At 44.6% G+C, this 14,410-nt stretch overlaps 1 protein-coding gene across 2 annotated transcripts in view; it reads right to left on the bottom strand.

Moving 5' to 3' along the window:
• Positions 1 to 1,459: 1,459 nt before the first annotated feature.
• The window catches only part of LOC106654016 (ral guanine nucleotide dissociation stimulator), a 33,195-nt gene continuing 20,244 nt past the window's right edge, over positions 1,460 to 14,410 (bottom strand). Inside the window, exons 1-5 of one of the 2 annotated variants that reach the window (XM_014373704.2) lie at positions 9,437 to 9,663; positions 5,135 to 5,239; positions 3,948 to 5,039; positions 3,359 to 3,864; positions 1,460 to 3,283 (exon numbers count right to left, since the gene is read on the bottom strand). In XM_014373704.2, the coding sequence (XP_014229190.1) occupies positions 2,776 to 3,283; positions 3,359 to 3,864; positions 3,948 to 5,039; positions 5,135 to 5,239; positions 9,437 to 9,643 (2,418 nt within the window). In that variant the 5' untranslated portion in view covers positions 9,644 to 9,663 and the 3' untranslated portion in view covers positions 1,460 to 2,775. Of the gene's footprint in view, positions 3,284 to 3,358; positions 3,865 to 3,947; positions 5,040 to 5,134; positions 5,240 to 9,436; positions 9,664 to 14,410 lie in introns of those variants that run through there. The other variant, XM_014373705.1, reaches the window with a different exon arrangement.

The following is a 14,410-nucleotide window of genomic DNA, read 5'->3' as shown; positions in this document are numbered from 1 at the left end:
AGCTCTGCGCGCGCTCCAAACGGCGATCGACGCTCTCTGTGCATAGAGCTGGCGAATATAGTGCAGAGCGCGCGGCGTTATTAACCTCCGAGAGACACCTGCAGGCCGTAGCATCAACTTTGCGTGCGCAGGGGGGGCGAAAGCGTGCAGAACTTCAAACTTGGTAAAATAGCTGCAACGACGGCCGACCGCGTGCAGATGCTTGTGGAGTAACTACACGACTACGTATGTGTGTGTGTGTGTGTGGGTGTAGGGTGTATGCGTTCTTACCTATCGTGCGCGGGGGGCGAGGCTGTGTACGCAGGCACAACACGTGCATAGGTATGAGACGTATACGTGTGCGATGACCATGAGTACTCGCGTACTCAGTATAGTAGTTCCAAGTAGTAACGTACGAGTTTGATCGGACGCATTGCGCGCGCGCAGGTGCCCATGCGAAGTCGCACGCACACGTTATCGATGCAACGGGCGTTTATAATAACAACTCGACACGACTTTTCTTCGTTCGCTTCTTTTTTGCAGCAGCATCGAATAGTTTCGCGTTGAGAGTATATAAAGGTATTCTTCGAGATTGAGAGGTTATGAGCCCGAGATCGAACACGACACAGGGATGAATAAGGTATTTTCTGGGATCCATTACACCGCGCGCGATCGTTTCGAAATTCAAATTGTAAGCGTTGGAATGTCACGAAGATCGAAGACGTTAGGCTTCAAGAATTAACGCGCGAAGAAAAGTAATCGATCGTCACTTCGTACGGAGTTGAGATGAGATTCCGACATTTTTATTTGAGGAACCATTTCATTGTTTATATTGAAGTTCTTAAAATCAACCCAGCATTGACATTACTCAAACCAAACTGATACTACAAAATAATTAGTCGATCGTTAAAACTAAACGCAACAGTTTACGAATTATATATCGATGCATATCGTTGAGAAATTTTCATTGCCAATTTCACGCGTTTGGCCTGCATAATACTTATCGTGTGTTATAAACATATCTTTCTCCGCGGCGCGGCGATCGCAACAGGTTAGCGTGTCCCGGAAGCGTCTCCGAGGAGCTAAACGCGCCCACACACACGTACACGTATACGTACGCCGGAAGTCCTTCGAGCTGCCCACGTCACTTATCTCCGCGGCTCGTGTGCATTTTCATGTGCGCGAGGAGGAGGAGGGAGTCGGGGAGGTGCGCGGCCAATTTTTTCATTAAACTTTATAAACACTGTGGGCGCGGCGGCGGCGACTCGACCGTAATCGGCAGTTCCGATCTTTAGCCCCCAAGACCGAGACGCGCGAGAGCTTATCGCGATCGAAAGCCCGGTAATTTGAAAATTGCCACGTGTGTGTGTGCGCCCCGGAAAATTATTATAATTTAGACACGCGTCTTGGTGCGAGTTCATTTACTTGATGAATGGTATCAAAGAACGCAGGTGCTGATAATGCAATTATGAACTTCGTATGAATTTTCACTTTTATTTTCAATTCTAATGTTTCACTCGAGACACGAGGATATGTATATAATTACAATCGTAGATACAGCTTTGCCTCGAATGGGAAACAGAATAAGTACAAAAGGTTTTACGTCTAAGGTGTACACATTGTAGAATGGAATTCAATACGATTTGAACCGTTTGATTTTCCACGCATAGAATGTGAGGATAGAAATTACTACGTCTTGAAATTTTTCTTTCGTTCTAAATAAAATATATTATTTATACGGACGATGTGTGGAACGATTATTTCTGTTCTGTAAAGATTCTGTTGCAATTCGGCTGCAACCTGAGTATTTTTCTAATTCATAGACTTCGATATACAAGACCTGAAAAATCATCCAGTTTATCACAGATTATTTTCCAAGTAATGGTGACTTATACATTTTTGTTTTCATTTTTTTTTTTAATTTTAAGAACGCTTTAATTCATTGAATTTTTATTTGTCTACGCAAAATACGCTCGTTAAAAAAGTAATTCAATTTTGAGTTCATTTACAAATATCATTGATTCGATATATTCTTTTTTCTTCGTAACAAACGTTGTGTTTGTTCATTTTTCGTACCTTGACGATAATTGATTAAACGTTTTCGATTATAAAATATTTACAAAATGTCATTGGTCCTCCATTTCTTGTATGATTAACAAATTGTAATAATAATATCATTATAAATAATGCATCATGTATTAACAGAAAAGGCAAATACTTGCGATATATTTCGTCAGGATTCTCTCTTTTGTTACCCACCACTGATTAAGTAATAAGTCAAACTTATTAAAAAGTTCTAGCATACTATAGGTACTAAATTAATAATGAAGAGGTTGAATTCGACTCTATGATTTTTTTACATTTATCTTATAATAATAATAATACGAAGCTACCTCACTTTAGCTATTTGAACTGTCATGGTACAAATGAATATTATCGGTGTAGCTCACGCAATAGTATCCATTCCCGATTCGAGTTGACAATATGTCAAGTTACTTTTATACAATTTTATAAAAACATAAGCATCGTCAACAATAAACCATCGCATGAAGTTACATATAAAAATAATAATAATAGTTTTCCTTTTGTTTCGCACTCTCAAACTCTTTCCTTATATAATTACAAAGAAATAAATATTCACGTTAAATTCTACGGGAAAATACATAGTATATTCGTACACACAATCTTGCAGAATAACTTACTATCTAAAACTTGCATTTGATTGCATTCAAATTCTCTTTTACCCCGTGTACATCGCAATCAAGAAACGAATGAACGAACGAGAAAACAGCAAATTCAAGTCTTTTTTGGTCGCAGAATGAAGTTGAGATTGTGGGCCGTGTTGACCGCGTAATAGACGTTGGCCGACGGTGGCAGCAGCAGCTCTCGGTCGGGCAGCACCTGCGACAGGGTGAACTGATCGGGATTGCCCTCGAGGCCGAGCTTGAGCATGGCGTTGCGTATCACCTGGGGCGTGCGCTCGTTGTTCGACAGCATGATCGACTTGTAGAGCACGACGCCGTCCGTCTCCACGCCGTCGCTCTCCATCGTCACCTTGATGATGTAAAAGTCCGGCGAGCTCTTGTGCGAGCCGCTGCTGCCGGGACTCGAGACGGCCGTGCCGCCGTTGTTGCTCGTCGCGGACGTGTTGTGGTGACCTCCTCGGCTTTGATTGCCGTTCGCTGCTGCTGCAGCTGTGCCACCGGAGCTCAGGGAGACGTCGAGCGACGGCAGCGAGGACGAGGACGACGAGGAGGACAGCTGCGACGGTGAGGTGCGACGATCCAGCGAGTTGTGCGGTGAACTAAAAAAAAAATCAATGCATCATTAGTTCAATGTTTTTTTATCTATTAAAAATATAATTTGAATAATGTCAAACCTCGGCAGCGAGTCTAAATCGCAATAAAATTGAGAACTACTCGAGCTCGACGTCGAGGCTATCGAGTCGTTCTTCCGATGACCCGATGAATTATTGTGACTGTGATGATGATGATGATGATGATGCGACGACGAGGACGAATGATTGTGATGACTGTGATTGTGCTTCTTCTTGGCGCTCGACGGCGCCGACGAGCCTCGACTGCTGTTGTTGGCGTTGTTGCTGCCCGGCGGCGGCGGCTCGATCTGGCAGCTTATCCGGTAGGCCTCGCGATCGTCCAGCACCACGAGCCTGTTGAACCACCTGTCGAAGAGGGGATCGCGCAGGAAGTTGTAGGCGTTGGCGGCGCCCTGGAGCAGTCTGATGCGGGCCAGCACCTCGAACTCCTTGCGGCGCTTGTCGAAATTGATGAGGCCGTCGGCCACCGTGTCCGGTATGGCCGTGTCGATCATCGTCAGGTCGGTCAGGAACGTGCCCAGATACGGGATGGTGCCGTAGCTGATGTTCTGTTGACGCGAGCGAGCGAGCGCGACACACGTAGAGAATTATTCCGAATTATTCCAAAAACAGATAAATAAATCATACGTACCCCCGAATGAATATTTTGCTTCTGCAGTATTTTCTGCAGATGCCTGTCGCTGCGCCCGGCCGTGTCGGCGAACTTGGCCGTGCCCTCCTTGATCAGCAGCTCCCGCTGCGTCCAGGCGTTGTTCTCCTCGGAGAATATCCTCTCCAGCTCCCGAAACACTTCCTGCTTCTCGCGCGGCAGGCACTGCCAGCACTTCTCCAGCCGATAGATCGAGTTGCTCTGCAGGGCCGAGACGATGGCCTTGAGGCTGCTGAAGTTCTTCAGTATCCTGAGCTCCTGGGCGATGTCGATCCAGGTCTCGATGGCTCGGGCGCGCTGCTCGTGCGGCTTGCCAGTGCCAGCCTCGTCGGGCTGCAGCAGAATCGTCGAGATGACCCCGAGCGACACGGCGTTGAACTGATTGACGGTGGCTGCGACGGTGGAGGCGTCGTGGGCGGCTCCGCGCGGCGCTCGCTCGCCCCTGCGCGACCAGACCGCGCCGAGGCACTGGTGGGCCTTCAGGCGACGAAACACCTCGGCGTCGATGCGAGTCAGCTGCTCGGCGAAGTAGCGCGGCTTCACGTCCGGGAACTGATACACCAAGCTGTCGATCATCTCCTTGGTGAACGCCGTCGTCGTCGCGTCGTTGTTCTTGTTGTTCGCCACGTTGTCCAGCTGATCTGTCGTGGAGTCGTTAGTCGCGCGCTGCGACGAGAACCTGTGCAGTCGGTGCTTGGCCTTGAGCTCGAGCTCCGAGCCGGGCAGCCGGCGATGCGCGAACTCCAGCAGGCGCACCAGCAGCGGATGCGCAGGCGGCGAGCGCCAGTCGTCCGGATAGGCGTCGAGCCAGACGTGCAGCGCCTGCACCAGGGTCTTGCGGTGCTGGGCGTTGGCCGCTTCGTCCAGCGAGTCGTAGCGGTCGAGCAGCAGCTCGAGCACCTCGCGCGGCGTCGTGAAGGCCCGATAGGTGGCGAGGAACACGTTGATGTAGGTGGACTCGAGCTCGCCGTCGTCGTTGGCCAGGCTCTCGACCAGACGCTGCACCGTGCCGGCCTTGAGGAAGCGCACACGCACCGTCTCCCATTCCAGATGCGAGATCTCGTCCTCCGAGTCCTGGGGGGGGCAAAGGAGCGAGAGAGAATATTTCGTATCTTTGTTGATGCGATCGATGCTCTTTTTATCTTTAATCGTATATCGAGATTACTTACCGAGTTCGAGAGGCTTTTCGTTGGCCTGTGGTAGCGCACCTTTTTCAGGTATACCGTGTAGATGACCCCATCGCCTTTTTCTTCGCCCCATAATCGCCACGTGGGCTGAAACAAGTAAGAAAAAATGTTTTCGTAAGTTCAAAATTCAATTTACCATCGATTTTTTTCAGCCTCTACGTATAAGAAAAATCAAGTATGTAATGAACGCGTTGAACCATGAAATACACTATCAAAACTACGAATCGGGTCATTTGGGCCAAGCAAACATGCCAGGCAAGGGGGAAGGAGGGCAGGAAAAAAAAACGAGGCGAGTTCGTGAAAATAAATTCTATAAAGGTGAGAGCTCGGCACGTGTACCTTATATATATGTCATACTCTTTTACCCGCACGGAGTATACACGGATTTTCCTAAATAGGACGTGTTTTATCTTCGCGCTGACGAGCTTCTTCGCGGGCGCAGTTTTAAATTATTCGTGTATATATCATACGAGCTTTGACAGGGATACATACAAAAATTGACCGAGGTGTGGTCGCAATAGAAACAATGGTAAAACGATTTTGAAAAAATCAAGTTGCTTGATTTATACACCTTCGGGAGGTGTGTGTGTGTGTATGTGCTTAAAAGCCAAGATATCTTACGTGTTGAGAAAAACGATGTGTGCAAGAGTCGAGCGTTGACCTGCTTTATCGCGAAAACTCGAGATCGCTAGCACAAGATGAGAAGGCATAAGAAGTAGCTAAAAAGACGACAGTTGTCGACGTTTTTGTAAAATTATTTTCATACATGCGAGAGAAAAACTGAATAAAAATACTTTAATATTAATTTTCGTACTCGAAACGGTCTCGTGCGATTATAGCGTTTAATTGTAAGCCATAACATCTTTCATATAATATGAAAAAGGCCGCACGCTTAAAACGTAATAGCGAAATCTCATCTGTGTCGTAAAACATCATCGTCGATCCATACATCAACGCGCGCAGAGCTTTATAATATATCGAAAGATCTTATTTTCCCGAGAACGCTCGTTAACCCAAATCGAAAATAGCGTTGAGCTTGTGCGCGGGGCGTTAAAAAGTTGTTATTTTCAATAAAAGAGAAAGAGAATGAGAGTGAGCGAGGAGAAGTTCTCGTAAAATGTTAAAAATATCAATTTTCCAAAGCATTATCGAGAAGGTGGAGGACACGGGGTTTAAATTTTATTCTCGATGTACTTGGCGTGACGAGGGATCGCGGTCAACTCGTGTGTTTTGCCTTCTTTTTTTTTCTAATGTCTTTTTTTCTCTCACTCATCCATCAACGTATCCTGTACATTATCATTTACGCTGTGTAAAATTCACTCGGCTCTACCTTGATAGAAATTCTCATCGTGAATATAATAGCCTAGTGACCAAAAAAACTACTACATTTTAAAATGTTTTCGAATAGATTACCAATAATCGACTTGTTTTCAGCGACATTTCTATTGTATTTACAAGCATTGAACGCATTTCAATTGACCCGAAATGACAATGTGATTGTTTTGGAAAATTTAGACCTAACTTATACTCGATATTACCACTTTGAGCATTCACCGCTAGATGGCGAGTACCTTTAAATTTTCAAATCTGCAAGGGGCAAAGTAAATATAATTGTATAAGTCAAAGCATGTCCATGAGAAAATCATTCACGTACAGCAGTACTGTTGATTGTCTCTAACGCTCAAATTATTATGCTATATCGTGAAAAACGATTGGACTGCGTCGCAGATATTGTTATGACTGCAGAGCGCGTATATTATACATCGAGTCAATACGAAGGAGCCTCCGTCCGCTCTCTCTCTCTCTCTCTCTCTCTTCGTGCATTCGAAGATGATCCGGTAATTAGAGACGCGCGCGAGGAAATAAGCGAGCCGTGACGACGGTGCATATATAGTAGAAGCAGTAGTAGTAGTAGTAGTACAGAGCCCAACCTTCGAGCGATGAACATGTGCACGCGCGTACATTGCCTCTCTCTCTCTCTCGCTCAACCGCTATCGCGCGTATATATGTAAACTCTGCACAATAGATAGATTACTACTATACTATATGCGATATAGAGCGCGCATACTGCACATACCCACACAAATAGTATAGTGGCGGCCTTTTGCAGCAGCAGCAGCAGCAGCAGGCAAGGTTCGTTGAGCTGCGTTTTCCGCCTTTTTTCCGCCGCGATTCTTTCTTTTACACAGCGCGTTGCGCATACCGGGTTCAAGGTAGTGCACGCGCTATGCTTTATTTTTTTAATATATATAACGATACGTTTTTCGAAGGAAACTCATCGCGCTCCTATTTCCCGACGCGACGCGATGACGATACTCTTCATGGCCGCGTGCGCTGTTAAAATTTGATATCGATCGACGGCTCACGCGTGCACGAAGAGAGTCTATAAACTGTATCGGCTTCGGGCATCGGTTGTTGCTCCGAAGACATTGACAATCGAGCTTTATTATACGTAAAGACACGTAAGTCGATGTGTTTATGATAAATATTTTTTCAAAACATTATTCTCTCTAGACGAGAGTGAGAAAGAGAGAGAGAGAGAGAAAGCGCCGATTAAAAGAAATAAAAACAATGAGGCATCTCCGCGCGCCGAATCGGTAAAACAATAATCTATATTATATTGTCACAATAGGCTCCGACTTACACATTCGAGTTCGTCACTCTATAATATAATACACAAACGCACAGAGTTCACGAGCGGTCGAACGTATGAAAAGAAAAAATGGAATTAATCATCCAAGGATAATACAATCGACTCTTCTCACGTGTATACGATTTCAAATCTCGTCGTCCGTGTGTATATTTGTGTACACGTAATACACTCGCGTCTGCCAACAGTAAGCCTAATTGAAATAATAGTCACCATCTCGCCGCCACCGCCGTTCTTTTTTTTGTTATAGAAAGAAATAATAACGTCGCGTGACTTATACCTTAATAACAAAGACGAGCTAGCATAATAATTTATATCTCGTGCTTACGAGCTGTCACATACGATATGTATAAGAATGTCGCGCGATCTTCACGTCGGATGAATGCGAGTTCTTGTACACACGTTTCAAGGCCTTGGAAAGGCCGTCACCGTTTCATTTGCGAGAGGAAAATTTTGTAATGCATACAGAGCCTGTGATAATTATCAACGCAAAATTGCCTATCTATCTCTTACCCAAAAAAATGGCACCGACACGGCCACGTCCTCTTGACTCTTGAGAAGGTAAGACCCATGTCGAAGCTTCGTTTTTTCGAGAGAAGTAGCTGGAGAGAGACCCGAATGACTGATATCGTGAAGAAGAAAATAGAAAAATTTAATCTTCAACTCGGTTCTACCAGCGACACATGCGTATAATACTTTAAACCCAAATGATACCTATATAAATTGCCCGTGTTGTTCTAGTTTTCCTGAACAAAGCTGCGTGTATTATAGCCGCGCACGCGCGCGCGCAGCAAAGCGCTCTGGTATTATAACGAAGGTTGACTTTTGTCTGCGCGCCGTCTAAATACTTTGTAATCACAAAAACTCCGTTATAACGCGACCATTATCTTATATTATAATGTGGCTTTTAAATGCTCGGAAAAAAAGAATCAAAGCGTCGCACCGTGCTGGCAGTCGAGGCTGCTTCTTATACGCATACACGATTTTCGGTGTATTATAGGTACAAAAGAAAGTTAATTGCTTTTTTGAGATAAGTGTGTACACAAACTCGAGATAAGCCTCTATCTGTCTCTTTCTCTCTCGAAGAGACGGATGAAGATTACACACGTGAAAGTAATCACGTATGGATATTAACGACTGATTGAGCTACACATAAAGAGCTATACACAGGTGTAATTTGTAATCGTATTATTTCGTACGAATGAAGTTTTTTCTTCGGATTATAAATCGACTTCTGTTCTCGTGTGTGTATAAGCGAGCGTCGGGATAGAAACGCGCTCGGCCGTACGCGGGGCCGTGAGTATATGGATTTCCGTTCATGGCTCGGGTACCAGCGGAATAATTACACGCCATTATGAACTTCTCGAGCTCTGCATAAACATTGTACAATTGTCTGCTTGTGTATGTACACGGGACTGTAAGCGTGCAATTACGAATAATTACCGAAGAACCAACGCGAGGAGGATCGATGCTACTTAATTTTTGTTTCGTTCAGCAATTTTGAATAAGAATATATCGTTGAATATTTGTGAAAAAAATAAAAAAACATACTCTACGAATCGATCTATACGAACACAGCACAATCAAACATCGCCCACGCTCGAAGGGCGCCGATCCTTCTTTGCGATCATTACCTGCTGGACGTACCACTGGGTGTTGGACTGGTTCTTGCGCTGCTGGCCGGGCGGCTTGCAGGGCGCGCAGAACAGCGCCAGCGGCGCCAGCTTGCTCGCGCCCGACGACTTGAAGGACGAGGCTGTTCTGGGCGCGATCACGATCGGCGGCGGTGGCGAGCAGGGACTCAGTCCCGCGTCGTCACCGAGCGCCGGCGGCCACAGCATCCACTCGTTGCGATGACGGTAGCCACAACAGCTTTGCCCCGCGGGCGTTATTTAATTCGAATTTCGATCGTTATGCAGATCGCAGTCGCGATTAGTAGTCGTGTTGGATTATTATCCTGGTTCCATTGTTATGGTTTATCAATCCTCTCTCGTCTGTTATAAGCGTTGCATGTAAGCACGAGAGTATGACACACTTTAATATAGATACACGTAGATATTTACGAATATTTTGCGCGACACGTCCATACGTACGAGCTGTTGCTTTTTTCATTAACTGAGTCACGATAAGTGACTGTGACAGTCGCTTCCTGAGTCTTATTTTTCATGAATATATACCCTCGACATTTTCCAAATCATCGATTCTCAATGAATCATCGTGATTGATTCAGTCGGCACTGCGCGAGTGCAGTTTGGTTTCGCCGTTCGCTTATATTATAGGAACGTAATAATATACGATGTATTAGCCACGAGGATCTAATTTTAAACCCTGCGCGAAACGGGTCTGGGACGCGCGTACATTTATCGAACGGCCGCGCGACACAAGTGAGTCTTTTAGTAGAGCGCTCCGCAGCACTTGCACTCGTGCGACGCGTGCGTAATTCGACGTTTCCTCGTTAGAGACACTCGAGACTCTTTGGCTGCCTGTTTGCGTGTGTCTGCGTGCACACGTGTATGTATGTATTATAAAAGCACTCTCGCACACAGTCGCAAGCTCTCGCAGCAGCAGCCACAGCCGCCACTGTGCCCATTCCCTTTGAAAATTTAATACACGTCCAATTATATTTGTACGTATAAGCGATCCTTTTTGCAGCCGCGCGTAGACAGGCAGCAGCAGCAGCCGTGATGGTGGTGGCGGTGGTGCAGCAGGCTTTTAATTGCGCGTTGAAAAATTCACGGCTTCGTGATTTTGCGCCTGACCCGTTATGCATAATTTTACCGATAATGCGCGGCGATATATAGCAATGTGCACCATAATACGCGGAGAGCGTGCAGCTCGAGAACTGCTAAAAATATACAATCGTCTGAGCTCTGTTACCCGAGAGAGAGAGAGAGAGAGAGAGAGAGAGAGAGAGAGAGAGAGAGAGATCATTTATTGATGCTAATTGATATATCATATATGTATAATTCAGAGTCACGGCTGGTCGAGAACGCTACGTGTATGAATGCGTGAATCTTGAAGTAAGATCGGTCTGGACGTGCCGAGACTCATGCATGCATGCATGTGTGTGTGTGTAGACACATAATGAATTAATTAGAAAAAAAACAACAACAAACGATTCATCATTTACATTAACACGCACGCGTTTTCGTTGTAATCATCGCGAAGTTAACTCCGCGCTTGTATTCTTGTGCTGTTGTGCATTAGAGTGAGAAAATCTCGGACAGGCGCAATCGCTGCTTCCTGTACACGTAATAAAAAGCGGTTGTATCAATTTTTGTATTTTAAAAAATTAAGTCGGACAAGACGTTTTTTTGTCGTTACTTCAAGAGCGCTCGAAAAAATCGCTCGTTGTTACTATGACCATATCTGACGTAGTAAGATGATCATAGTTGCGCACTGTAACACACAGCGACGTCACTGATTATTTCTGTACTCGGCCTGTGACAGTAAATATGGAGGTTCTTTCAGTTCAAGTTTTTCTATAGTGAACTCTTGCCTAGAGCTGTACATTTTGTATGCGCAGTACTCACTACGCAGCCTGGCACCAACTGATTCATAACAAAAACATCGTTTTTTTTCACTTTGACGTGAAAAATCTTAGTTTTTTGCAGCGTAAGGCCTGTTTTACGATGTACAGGCTAAAAAATGTACACTCCGATACCCTAACAAATTAATGTTTGTTTGTAAATAATTTATGAATGAGGTCGTTCCATAAGGGTGATGTTAAAAATTTCATACTTTGAGATAAAATATCTTGAGATTTTGAAGCGTGAGCCACATAAATAATTATACCTTTGAATTCAGCGTGATTTAATCTATCTAATAGAGTAGTAGATCTCATTTCTCAACAAATGTTGAAAGAACCTCCTTAAAATTTATGTTAAAAACAGTGTGCATCGTAAAGATTTTTTTCACGAAATTCATTTTTTCTCACGAAAGCCTAAAAATAGTGGTAGAGTTTGAGTGGAAGAACAATTTTTTAGGTTAGAGTTTAAAAACAATTGTTTTTGCAAAATAAAAAATATTTTCAGATTCTTGAGACGATTCGGAGCAAAAAGTTACTCTTGGCATTTTTTATTACATTGCATATTTAACGAGTTAAAAATGGTTAAATACTTGAAAATAACCACGTGTTTTACGGTCAATTAACAAAAAAATGTCTATAACTTTTTTTGTAATGAACCGATTTTGATTTTTTTAAATTCAATCGCTTAGCGTTTTCACAATAAATAAAATGATACGAAATTGTTTAAATCAATAATTATTAGTTTCCGAAATATCACCGTATTAATAATTAATTTGTTTGTAACTTTAAAACGAATAGCTGTTCAGAAAATCAAAAATCCATTTAGCGTTTTATAAAAATTTAAAAGTATTGATAAACAATATGGAACTCGACGTTTTTACAAAAATCTTTATCTCTCTCGAACTATGCGGGTTGGTACTAGTTCTTCTGTAACACTGTATATAATTCACGCACGTGTTTTTACTTTCTAATACATAATCGAATGTATAATGTAGATCGTAGTATGGGAGTATAGTCAGTATACATCGCGTCTCCGCAGCGTGAACAGCTATAGAAAAAGAGAACCTTCCGTCGAGTGATTTTCTTGAAAAAAACTCTCATATATCTTCAAACACTATTTCTTCGTTCTCTATATAGAATAGATAGTATTTCAGGAGAAAATTCAGTATTCATTACGACGCCGAATTTAAAGCAGTTATAGGAAGAAAGTAACCTCTTTTGGCTTCGCCCACGTGCAGTGAATAGTGCAGTACGTGTTACTACGCTACAGTGTATAAGCACCGAATCTAGCAAGTGAGTCTCGTTAAAAACAAAACCAGTTAGTACTCCGAATTTTGAGTGATCGTGCTTGTGTGTGAGTTATCTACGATATCCACGATGTCCTTCTCCGGCAGAGACTTTTTTGAAGCCATGCACTCAAAGAAGACGCGCGAAGATATGATTCATTTCCAACGGTTTGTTAATTCGCCATGCCCACTTACAAATATTCAAGACGACGAAGAGCAAAACGTTGACGGTTCTCTCTCGGATTGCATAAGGTACCTCAGTGGAGAAGAAACCGAGGCAATGATTAAATCGGTGGCTCGCACCGGCTACAAAGACGAACCCAAAATAGGCGAAGACGGCAAGCCACTGCTGCGTCGCACCACATCGATACATCTCGCGGCGCAAAGCAAGTTTCCTAACCGCAACAACATCATCGGTAAACTTTTTAAAATATTCGATAAGTTCGATGTGAATTACACCGACGAGTCCGGTTTAACGCACTTTCACGTGGCGTGCAGTGCTGGCTGCGACGACGTCGTGACGAAATTCTTGGAGCTCGGACAGGATCCGAATCTCCTCGTGCGAAAAACGGGCGATTCGCCGCTGCACTTGGCCGTTAAAAATGAACACGAGATGGTGGCCCTGTTGCTGCTGAAACACGGTGCGGATCCAAATTTGATCAACAATTCGGGTCATACTCCTCTGCACGTCATTGGCAACGACGACTTACTCAAGTTGGTCTTGAAGATCGGCAACGATGACAAGCATCGAAAGGTGCAGATAGACGCCCGAGACAAGTTGGGCTTCACACCATTGAACTTGGCTGTGCGTTACAGTAAAAGAGATCTAGCTGAGACGCTGCTGAGACACGGCGCCAATGCGAACTCGGTCAACGTCGATGGCTCGACCCCGCTGCACATCATTGCCTTGAGAAAAACAGACGATGATTTGGCTGAGAAGTTTTTTCGGATCTGCGATGACGTCAAGCAGACGGTACAGGTCGATGTACGAAACGAGTGGGGTGTAACACCATTGCACATCGCTTTGCGCTACGGTAACAAAATTACAGCCGAAGCATTGCTGAGAAGAGGCGCAGATCCTAATATCCAAACGAACCCAGAGGGATGGACACCTCTGCACTTTATTGGGTCGCGTCAAGTAGACAATGGCTTATTGGAGTCCTTCTTCAAGATCAACGAAGATCTTCAACAGAAGGTGAAAGTCGATGTCGCAAACGATTTGGGTTCAACGCCATTGCACATCGCTTTGCGCCACGGCAACAAGATCGCAGCTGAAGCATTGCTAAGAAGAGGCGCCAATCCTAACGCAGTAAACGCAAGTGGATGGCGACCTCTGCATTTCATTGCAATGCAACATAGTGTGGACGATGACATGGTGAAGAAATTTTTCGAGATCGTCGACGAGCAACAGCAGCAGGTGCTGATCGACGCTCAGGACAAGTGGGGCCAAACAGCGCTTCGCGACGCCGTAGCGAGTCTTTCGCCGGCTGTGGTCGAGGTACTCTTGAATCGTGGTGCCGATCTGTCCAAATTCGTTTTCCCGACTGCGAATTCCTTTGGCAAAGGATTCAAACGGTCGCACGGTGAGCAGTGCTATGATTTCAAATGTAGACTCGGGTTTCAAGCTCTGGCCGTTGTCCGAAGCCTCAAGAGCAGAGGATATCAACTAAGCAGCACGGACGCCCTGACGGTTATGAAATTTTTCGTCAAGCATGGATTGTTCGAGGAATCGGCGAATACCGACGAATACTGCGATTACGACGAGACGCGGCTGTTCAACGACAAGCAGAAAG

This window comes from Trichogramma pretiosum, unplaced genomic scaffold (genome assembly GCF_000599845.2).
Source record: "Trichogramma pretiosum strain Unisexual culture from Peru unplaced genomic scaffold, Tpre_2.0 scaffold134, whole genome shotgun sequence".
Classification (NCBI taxonomy): domain Eukaryota; kingdom Metazoa; phylum Arthropoda; class Insecta; order Hymenoptera; family Trichogrammatidae; genus Trichogramma; species Trichogramma pretiosum.
This window is presented reverse-complemented; position numbering and strand designations above follow the sequence as displayed.